The sequence below is a fragment of the Bos mutus genome, chromosome 9 (assembly GCF_027580195.1).
Source record: "Bos mutus isolate GX-2022 chromosome 9, NWIPB_WYAK_1.1, whole genome shotgun sequence".
Lineage (NCBI taxonomy): Eukaryota > Metazoa > Chordata > Mammalia > Artiodactyla > Bovidae > Bos > Bos mutus.
Genome location: NC_091625.1, coordinates 23706414 through 23717556, shown reverse-complemented (window position 1 = coordinate 23717556; position 11143 = coordinate 23706414). Strand labels below are relative to the sequence as shown.

The 11143-nt window shown below is 43.4% G+C and overlaps 1 protein-coding gene across 8 annotated transcripts in view; it reads left to right on the top strand.

The window, feature by feature from the left end:
- Positions 1–623: 623 nt before the first annotated feature.
- Positions 624–11143, top strand: part of SNAP91 (synaptosome associated protein 91) — a 169621-nt gene continuing 159101 nt past the window's right edge. For 4 of the 8 annotated variants that reach the window (XM_070376273.1, XM_070376274.1, XM_070376271.1 and 1 more), the window contains exons 1-2: positions 626–826; positions 1772–1931. In XM_070376273.1, coding sequence (XP_070232374.1) covers positions 1802–1931 — 130 coding nt within the window. In that variant the 5' untranslated portion in view covers positions 626–826; positions 1772–1801. Of the gene's footprint in view, positions 827–1771; positions 1932–11143 lie in introns of all 8 variants that reach the window. The other 4 variants (XM_070376270.1, XM_070376272.1, XM_070376277.1 and 1 more) reach the window with 3 other exon arrangements.

Genomic DNA, 11143 nt, shown 5'->3' with positions numbered 1-11143 from the left:
AAACAGACAAGTGGAGGCGCTCCAAGGAGTTGAGGACACACAGGTAACGGCCCTGTCGGCCAACAGAATTTGACATTTTCAAATCGTCCTGCCCATCGAGGCCTCTGCTGTCTTTGGCCGGCGGGAGAATCAGATGTAGGGGAGGAAGAGCTGGGTTCTTCCAGGCAGCGCGCGACGACGCCCAGCCCCGGCGTGCACTGAGCAGAACTCGCGGACCTCACTAGCCGGGCTGCGCCAACGCCCCCGCCGCCCGGGCGTATCCTGCAGACGGCCGGCAGGTGTGCGCGGTGCGCGCGCGCGCAGTGCGTGCCGGGTGCGGGTCCAGGGAGCAGACCGGCTGCCGGGCGCCTCGCGGAGGGTGGTTGGCTGGGCGGGTGTCGGCCTCCCCGCCTCCCTCCTCTCTGCTCGCGCCTGCCGGGGATGCTCGCGCGCGGCCCCCTTGCCTGGAAGCTCGCGGCCCCGGGGGGGCGGCGTGTGTGAGTAGCTGGGAGGGGGCCGCGAGGCGCTGCGTGGAGAGCTCGCCCGGGTTTGTCCGCCGCCGTCACCTGACTCGTCGGAGCAACCACAGCTGAGGTGGGGGCGGGGATGGGGCCGCAGCGCGGAGGGCTGGGGAGACGCGGCAGCGGGCGGGTGCGGCTGGCTCCTGGGGCCACGGCGGCGGGCGCAGGGACCGCGGAGCCGAGGGCGGGGGCTGGGCCGGGGCTGGAGGCATCGCGTCCCGGGGCACCGGGTCCGCGCGCGGCCGCACACACCCACCCGGCGCGACTTCCTTCGGCGACCCGGGCTCCGCTCATCCTGCGGCGGGCAGCGCCGCTCCTGGGGCGGGGTGAGTACCGGGGCGTCGGCTCGGGCCTCTCTGCGCGCTCGGGCCGCGCGGGGAGCGGGCGGGGATAATCCTAGGGCGCGAGGAAGGGCAGCGGCCGGGTGACAGCTCCGCGGCGCGCTCGAGGGCGGCCGGGGGGCTGGGCTGGGGCTGTCAGCCCTTCTGTACTCCACTGTCAGGAGGGGCGAGGCGCTCCGAGACTCGGGCGCCTCCGCAGAGCCCCGGGGCGGCCCTTGCTGTGGGGCTTTGGGAACGAGGGGAGGGGGCTTCGGGCTTCGGGCCTCGGCGGGGCCCCGGAGACGGCGGCGAGGAGGGAAGGGGAGGCGGACGCGTAACATGGCGCAACGATAGGATAATCTCCGCTGCTACCGAGCGGGGCCGAGCCGGTTGCTGCAGCGGCGCCGGGAGGAGGAGGGAGGCGGCCACGGCTAGGGTATCCGGTCCATTCTCCGAAGCCTGCGGGCTGCTCGGAGGGGACGCTGCGGCGGGGAGGCGAGAGGTGGGCGCAGGGCGGGCGCGGCGCCTAGGGAATAACCCGCACGCACACGGTGGCTGGTCTGGCACCGGAGATCAGGTTGCGGGGAAAGTGCTGTTGGACAGAGGGGCGCGGAGGGGTGAGGCGGGCAGCATGGGGGTCGGGTAGGGGAGGGAAGTGGAGGGTCGTTCGGGGACATTGTCGTGATGCTGGCGCCGGATCCGCGCTGAGGTTCCTGGAGGGGACCTTGTCTCGCTCAAGGCCTTCCCCCTCCCCCAGCCCCCGCCAGACCGCGTCGCCGGTGCGGGGCTTAGCTTGCTGCTGGCTCCGGCAAGGTGGTACCAGGGCGGGGACGGAGAACAGAGCCTCCGTGCGGCTGGAGGAGGCAAGGCCTGGGTGCTCGAAGGGTCAAGTCTGCGGCTTAAAGCAGGACCATCTTCCCCCTCCCCCCGCTCCCCCCTCTTTCCCCGCAGAAGAGGAGGCGGTAGACGCGGCCGGAGAAGATGTCGGGCCAAACGCTCACGGATCGGATCGCCGCGGCTCAGTACAGCGTGACAGGCTCCGCTGTAGCCAGAGCGGTCTGCAAAGCCACTACTCATGAAGTGATGGGCCCCAAGAAAAAGCACCTGGACTGTAAGCCTCTTTATATAAGTGGGACATGCGCACGGCCGAGGCGCTCTGGACGCGTGCGGCGCGGCCTGGGCTCGCTGGCGGCTTATGCTGCATCCATGCGACCTCAGAGCCGGGCTGTCCCTCACTGAGCTCAGAATCTCCCACTGTCGAGGTGTCGCCGTGGGTCAGCCCTGAAACCTTGTCTTTGAGCCATTTTTTTTTTTTCTCCTACTGATCTCCAAGGTTTTAGTGGAGAAAAGAAAGAAATATGTGTATATATTTACAAACACACTTTAAGATACCAAGAAATTGTGTATTATGGTTAAGGCGCTTTTCACCTCTTTTTTTTTTTAAACCCCTTTTCACCCCGCCCCCCCTTCTCCAGTCCACATTAGAAGAAACCAGGGGTTGCACACTCGAAGGTCAAATCTGTCACCCTAGTTGTTTCTTACATTTGGGGTAGTTTTAAAAATAGTGTCATCTCTTTCAGTGCTGCTGCTGAGGTTCAGTGCGTGTGTGTTGTATGTCACCACAGCAAACTGAAATAAAGTTAAGCTCCTGAATGAGGAAATTGCACTTCACAGATAATGGAGATTTCATTTTCCACATCCTGGCACACTTCTTTGTCCCATTCTCAGGAACTGCTGGGCGGAATGGCCATGCTGTGGCACAAAATGGTTGTGCTTTGCCAGCATTTGAGATGGTGCAATTTTAAATGAAAACATTCAGTTCATATTTTGTTTTAAAAAAACTTGGTTATTTGATGGGAAAGGCTTTAATCTAGTTTGGAATCTGTTTCTAAAGTAAAGATTTCATTGGATTAACGTAGTAAATGTTTTGTTATTGAAGGGCTAATAGGGACCCTTAGAAAACGGCTTTCACCTGCTTTGAGTAGTGAGGCTCCTTACAAGTAATAATATATTCTGTAGTTACTGTTCGGTCTTTTGGACCTGCTTAGAATCTATCCTCCTGTGTTGTTTGTTGGTAAAGGTTAGTGTTGGCATGAGAGGCACGGTCTAGCTGTACCCACTTCCCATCTGGCTTCCTTTGCCCATTTTCAGATTTTCTTATGCTTTAGGCCTTCCCCAGTGTCTGCCTTGTGCAGCTGAGAAAATGAAAGCACTGTAAGAATTGACTCTGGTCCTGCTACAAGCAAAGCTTGATGAAGCTTGTAGCTGGATGATGTAAGGATTTTCCAGGCTTGCAAACCTGTTGTCTCATAAAAATGAATACTTTTGCTTCTAGAAGCTTGTCTGAGGGGGACACACTATTACTCTCTTCCAGAGAGAATCTTTTACAAAACGTGATTATGGTATTGTATGTTATCCATGCAGTGTGGGGTAAGAGGTCAGCTGGGCCAGGACCCCTAACACAAGGGGAAATTATAAATTCATGACCAGCTCGTTTTGCTGCAGTGTGCTGAATCATTTAGCCATGTTTCCATCAGTTTCCCCAACTCTGAAAGGATGACTCATGTCTGAAAGGTAGGTGTCAGTGTAGCCAATCCTCATAATAGAAAAAGCTATAGGTTGTGGATTTGCTAAATGGTTTGAAAATGATAGATCCATATATTGGTACCTTTCAGAGAACATTCAAAGGTTTGAGACTTTCCTTAAATATGTTTCAGAGAAAGATTGACTCTTCCATAGTCACCTTAATCTTTTGATCTTGGAAAATCTTTTATAAATTTTCCAGGTGGCAGGTTTTTCAGTATTGCCCTCATATGTTAGTGAGTGAGGTGATTCTGAAGATGTGGAATATAGGGGGAAGATTCCATATTTAAAGAACTCAGCTGAAGGAGGAACTTGTATCAGATTATTAAGATGAGGAATCATAACAGCTAAACGTTTATTGAGCAGTTACTATGTGCCAGGCACTGAGCTTTACATTTCTAATTTATCTTTGCATAATAGGTTCAGAGAAGGTAACTAATATTCATAGCTTTTAACCACTGCACTTAACGTCTGTAGTGAGAGGGGGGAAAGGAACCATATGAACTGGAATGGTCTAATCTTTAGAATACCCATCCTGTTTGCATGGCTTTGTGTGAAATTGAGCATCACAACTCCACATACTTATTGTAATTTTTATGATAGGCATGAAAAATTTTTATTCTTTCATTTTAAAAAATGAGCAAAAGCCAAGAACTGAGGAGTATTGGTCTTTCTCTTTAACATTTTACTTTTCCAATAAGGCATAAAATAGGTTATCTTCATTTAAAGTCAACCTTAGGGTGGAATTTGGAAAGATATGTATCAAGTTACTGATATGACCTATTTTAATTAAATGTGATATGGAAAATCTCAACATATAAATGAATAATGTTATATGTATATGCATTGTAGGAAGGCATCTTTGTACAGAATTCTTTGTAATGTTCCTTTCAGTAACAGTAGATGACCTTAGTAATTTATTCACAGGTTTCCAGTAACACACGAGTTTTAAAAGTGAGTCACGGCAGTTATTAAAACATGCAAACATATAGCTAAGTTTTTCTGTGGGCACTGAAATAATCTTAAGATTATTTGGTCATGAAAATATTAAATACTAGTTAGGAGGAAAAGAGCACAAAATACAGAGTTGAGGCAATGAACCAAAAAAGTTTTTGCTAGTTGGATTTGTATGTAATTTTGCAGTTTGGAGTTCAGATTAGAAGGTTGTAAGAACAGAGTTAATGGTTCTGTGATTTAAAAAAAAAACAAACCTTGGGTTAATTTGGGCTCAGAATCTTTATGAAATGTGTACTTAATATTATTTAAAATACTGGTTTAAAAGATAATTTTTTCTGTTTGGGTTGATAGGCCACAAAAATTATTGTTAACTATGGTAATCTATAAAATAAGGCTTAATGATACATGATTTATGCTTTTGGAGGAATGATTTGTTAACATCTGGAGGCAGAATTTCATATAATAAGAAGGCAGAGAAATAAGGAAACTGGACAAATATTCTCAATTTTTTCCCCTTGTTTTCAATAATAGTATGTTTCTTGGGGGAAAAATATGTTCAGAAAAGTTTCTCCATAATCAGAAGTTATATATGAAATTTAAAGGATATGATTAAGGATAGAATCCTTAATAATCTAAATAAGGATTCTGTGTTTTCAGGTTCTTTTAGATTATGTAAAGCTTTTATTCCACACTCTACTAGAATAATGTTGCCCTTTGCACATGAAAATTAAATACCTATTCAACGTTTGGAGAAGGAAATGGCAACCCACTCCAGTATTCTTGCCTGGAGAATCCCATGGACAGAGGATGGGCTACAATCTGGGGGGTCGCAAAGAGTTGGACACAACTGAGCCTAGCGACTGAACCTGCAGTCAGTGTTACTTTGACATTAGTTTTTTTGTACATCCTTTCCCTGTGACATTGTGTACCTATTTGATTGCACATAGAATATCCAGGACTTGGCAAGCATTCACCTACTTGGTTACATTACATTACAAAATGTAAACTGTTTTACATTTCCATTGTTTTTCTGGTTCTGTTTTGTAGTTGATGGCCTAAGGGATAACCCAGGTCAAATAATACAGCAACATGATCCAGTGTAACATCCAGTGCTTACTTACCCAAATTCTGTGTCAGGGTTAAAGAACAACAACAAAATAAGGGTTGACCCAGAGTAACACCTGCAGGGAGAATTTGGGAAGTTTTACAGCCCTGGTATAAGATTACTTTTGGTTAACTGCTCTTATGAACAATTTCTATGTATATACTACTATATTGTTAAAATACCCTGCTTAAGGTTGTGAAAATTTCAATCTTAGAGATTATTATCAACATCAAGCCAAACCTTATGAAAAGCCAAATCGCTTATCAGTAATCCTATTTTTTTTCCATTTTAAACCTCTTGAGAGTTTTTAATAATGAGCTTATTCTACTAATAAGTAATTCAAGTTCTAAAGCTTATGTTTGAGAGATATTGACATTTATAAATGATTCTTTCCCTCTAAAAATAAGAAAAAAATAAGATTGTATTTCTTACAAGAATATCAGGTAAAGGTAATAAGAGATATAGAGTATATTTTGATTCAAGGCAGATATTGGCAAATGACCACAGAAGTCCTGCCACTTTAACTTCATTTATAAAATATTTGCTAATATGTAAGAAATTTTATGAGTGAACAGAATGAACAATTAAATAAAAAATGTATTTGCTTTACATAGGCTTCTTTAGGATATAACATCTAAAATATATTTTCATTTATAGAAGTGCTATTTGTATACTGATTCAGTTGATCAGTTCAGTTTTCAGTTGCTCATCGTATCTGTATTTGTGATAACTTAAAAGATTTCTATAGTGCTAATATCAAAAGTGTAAGCTAAGCTTACTGAGTAAAATTAATGTGCGGCAGTGTATAAAAGCTTACTGAATACTAGGGTAACTTGCTATATGAGAAGTGTGCTAACTTGCTGTAAATGAATTTTATTTTGATTTCAGTTCTCATTTAACTATTTGTTATTGTCCAAAGAAACCCTCTAATTTTTTAGACCAAGGCATATTTTGTTCCTCCTCCTTGATTTCAACAGAAGCCCAAGCCCGCGTGGAAGTGGTTTAGAACAGTCTATGTTATTAGTTAGATAGTCAGGAAGAGATGGAAATGGCAACCCACTCCAGTGTTCTTGCCTGGAGAATCCCAGGGACGGGGGAGTCTCGTGGGCTGCTGTCTGTGGGGTCACACAGAGTCAGACATGACTGAAGCGACTTAGCAGCAGCAGCAGCAGCAGGAAGAGATGAGGGAAATAGACTTCTAAAGACATTCGACACTATTATCATTCATACCTTAAATCTGAAAGGGTCCAATTGTGTGGTCCTGTGACATTCTCAGACGATGATCAGCATCCCAGGAGGGGAGAAGAGCTCTTGCGAGGTGGAGAGGTTAGCAGGAGCAGAAGAAGAGTGGCTAAGAGTCTTAGGTCAGATCAGGGAGCTTGCCCTAGAAATGATTTAAAATATTGGGTTGGCCAAAAAGTTCATTCATACCTCTCAGGAAGGTGGTCTGGGAAAACCCAAATGAACTTTTTGGCTAACCCAGTAATTAAGTAGGCTTTATATCAGTTACTGGAACAATAAAGATCTTCTCCTGGATCTTTTTACTTCCCACATTTTCAGAGAAATATTTTTTATGGTATAATGTTCAATATCTTTGGGTCACTTTAGTTTTTTCTTTCCCTTTTGAGATCAGTGTGGTTAGCAGATACTTTCTTAGAACCAGTATAAAACTGATAAATCATTTTTTTAGAAGTTACTCTAGTGATTTAAGAGATTGTGTATATGAAAAAATATGTAAAACTATGTATGCAGTAGGTACATTCATATTGTAATTGCAAAATTAGCTTCCTGCATTTTAGATTAAAATCTAGATGTTTGGTTCATTGCCATATTAGTTTCAATGTTTAATAAATGGTTGTTGAAGTCTTAATTTGAAATTTAATCTGTGCACTTAGTTGTCATGGGTCTTTCCCTTAGCTTTTCACAAGTAAGTGAGGTGAAGTGAAATAAGTCACTCAGTCATGTCCAACTCTTTGGGACCCCTTGGACTACACAGTCCTTGGAATTCTCCAGGCCAGAATACTGGAGTGGGTACCCTTTCCCTTCTCCAGGGGATCTTCCCAACCCAGGGATTCAACCCAGGTCTCCCACACTGCAGGCAGATACTTTACCAGCTGAGCCACAGGGGAAGCCCATGAATACTGGAATGGATAGCCTATCCCTTCTACAGTCCATGGAATTCTCCAGGCCAGAATACTGGAGTGGGCAGCCTTTCCTTTCTCTGGGGGATCTTCCCAACCCAGGAATTGAACCAGGATCTCCTGCATTGCAGGCAGATTCTTTACCAACTGAGCTATGAGAGAAGCCCTTCACAAGTAAATATCCTTTTAAATATCTTACCTCCTCTCTTCAAATTGGTTGATGTTGGGAGAGGGTGTTCTTTGGAGCTTATCTTGGTTTTAATAACTTGGTAAAGAAGGTCAAATGTGACATGTAACCATGTTCCCTGAGGGCAGAGAATGCTTTCCTTACAGAGTTGTATTTTAGATGATTCAACTCCTGAGCCAGCAGCTCCCCAGAGAACCTTGCATATAATCTGAATGCAGTTAAGTAATTTGAAAAGCCGCATTTCTTGCCATTAAAAAATGTTTATTCTCAAATTTCACTTTGTTTGTAAATTTATTTCTCTTTACAGAGGAATACTTTGCTTGCTTGTAAGGGACATGTTGGCTATCTGATTTTCTTTGGTGCTAATGTGGAAGTTTCTCTATCTTGTGCTTTTCGTAAAGGGGAGAAGAGTTGAATGGCGTACTCGGTGTCAATTACGTGATGACCTATAAGTGAAAAATGATGGAATCTTCCTTGGAGCAGTTGGATGAAAGTGCACACCAGAGAGAGTTATAACCTGAAGCCTGCAGCATAGCTCTTTTCCTGCTTTCTCTTCCATTTGTGCCAAGTGTGAGAGGACCCTCCTGTCCCCCTCCCCTGTTCTCCCATATGTCCTTAAGATTTCTCTACTGTGCATCTTTAAGAAGGCTCCGATGTCTTCTAAGAGATCTTGTGATGTGCCATTCCCAGCAGAGAGAAGCTAGAAGCTGGATCTTTGCTTTGTGTGGTTTTGCCTTGGGGCCTGATCATTTGTTTTTTTCCCTAGGATTAGCACTTTTATTTTAAGGTATAACTCTTCTCCTTTCTGCATCAGTTATTTTGTGTCATCTGTATCTTAAACTTCTCTCTCTGGCTCTCTCATGAAATTTTCAAGTATCTCCCTTGAAAACAAACAAACAGAACCTCCTACACACAACTCTCCTTGAATTCTATGACCTTTTCCAGCAACCAACCTGTCATCCCCTTGCTTTTCTTTCACAACCAAGCTTCTTGAAACAGACACTCATAATTCCAAAGACAAAAGACACAACTCAAGCCTTCTTTGTATATTCTGTCTCTTTGGCCTAATTCACACATGAAACGTTAGAATCCTTGTAGGGTGTCAGACATTGTCCACTAAATTGCCCAGACCACTCCCACAAGTGTTCTCTTCCACTCAAATACAGTGGGTGATCAGTTCTTTTAGAACTGACCTCTCCTTCTTTAGCTGTCTTCTACTTGGTTTGATCAATAATTAGTCTTAATCTATAAAATGATTAATATTAGTATCTACCTCAATTTTGGTGAGAAATAAGAGAGAGAATGCATCTAAGATACTAGCCCAGAACTTGACACATAAACATGCAATGAGCATCAGTTATTACTACCACTGCTGTAGTTAGCATCGCTAGTGCCATTACTGCTACTGCCAACATAACAATTGATATGTGATCCTTTCTGATTTCCCTTTACTGGGCTTTTTTTTGTCTTCTTTCGATTGCTTTGGTTTTTACTTTAATTCCACTTCCCTCCCCTGTAGTTTGGAAACTATATATATACTATTTCAGTCCTTTTAGTGGTTGCCCTTAAAAATTTAATATGTGTACTTAGAGGCTGCCTAGACCACTATCTCTTTTTATTCCTCCCCCCAAAAGAGAAATTTAGAAGCTTTCCATTCCAGTCATCCACTTCTTACATCCTATTATTGTCCAGGGTTTTAGTCCACTGTTGTTTTAACCTCCAAAGTGAGTGAAGTCGCTCTTTGTCCAACTCTTTGCGACCCCATGGGCTGTAGTCTACCAGGCTCCTCCATCCATGGGATTTTCCAGGCAAGAATACTGGAGTGGGTTGCCATTTCCTTCTCCAGGAGATTGAACCCAGGTCTCCTGCATTGTAGGCAGACGCTTTACCATCTGAGCCACCAGGGAAGTCTTTAACCTCCAAAGCCAGACATTATTATTTCATATAGGCAGTGTTTATGTAGCTATATCCACCTTTACTTTTTTGCTAACCATTCCTTCATTATTCCTTAGGTTTTCGTGAACTATATCCTTTTGAATCTCCTTCAAGTAAGGTTCTTCAGTGGTAAACTCTGTTTTTGTCTAAAAAACATCTTTATTCTACCCGCATTTTTTGAAGGATAGTTTATCTGGATATACAGTTTTAGACTGAGTTATTTTCTCGATAAAGGTAACATTTGGCTTCCACTGTTGCTCTTAAGCAGTCATCTATTAGTCTGCCTACCTTCAGGTAATCTCTCTCTCTGGCTGCTTTATAAATCTTGTCTCCTCCATCTGTACTGTATGTCTGTGTGGATGTAGTTTTCTTTTTTTTATCCCATTTGGAACTTGATGGGTTTCCTGAATTTGAGAATTTATGTCTTTCATCAGTTCTGGAAAATTCCCTGCCTTTCTGTTATCTTTGATTGTTCCCTACATCCATTCTCTTTCTTATCTCCTTCAAACATGATTATGTATGTGCTGGACCTTCTCATTATATCCATCTCTAAATATACCTTTCATAGTTTCTAATACTTTCTTTACTGTGCTTTCTTTTTCAGATATCTTCCAGTTCATTCATTCTCTCTTTAGCTATATCTTGTCTGCTTTTACTCATCTTTAGTTTTTAATTTTATTCATTTATACTTTTCATTTTTTAAGTTTTTCAGTATTACCTTGCATTGAGATAATATACATTTCTTGCTCACATTTTGAGTTTCTCTTTTATTTCTTTAACATTTTCAACACAACTCATTTTATATTCTGTATCTCACAGATCAATTACATGAAGCTCTGCCTCTGCTATTGTTTTTGCCTGACCTTCCATAATGATTTGTTTCCTTACATGTTTTGTAATTTTGGACTCTGAGATCATGTTGTCTAGGACTTCATCTGTGGGAATCCTAGAAAGCTTAAGTGTATTTCGAGAGGATTTGTGTTTGCTTCTATAAGGTCCCACATGCACTACCATCCTGGGAGTACCTTAAGTTAATTTCTGTTCTTGGAGCTTCCCATCTAATGCAGGTCCAGGTCCATAATTCTTATTCATAATTTGAAAATCCAAAAAGCTCAGAAGAACAAAATTCTTTTGGAAATCATTTGTTGACAAAATGTGATCAGTCATAGCCATTTTACTACCTACCTTGAAGGTTCATATATTGAGCTACAGAAAGACCGTTGTATGTATGTTGCCCAGATTATACTAGGTTACTTAGTTTATGGGTGTGTGCCTCATACTACTTTTGGAAAATGTGGAAAATCCTAAATTCTGAAACATATATGGCTCAAGGGTCTTGGATAGAGGAGTGTGAATCTGTAATAAAAATTTGAATCACAAACTCCAGCAAGGTGACAAGCTATGTTTACAAATGC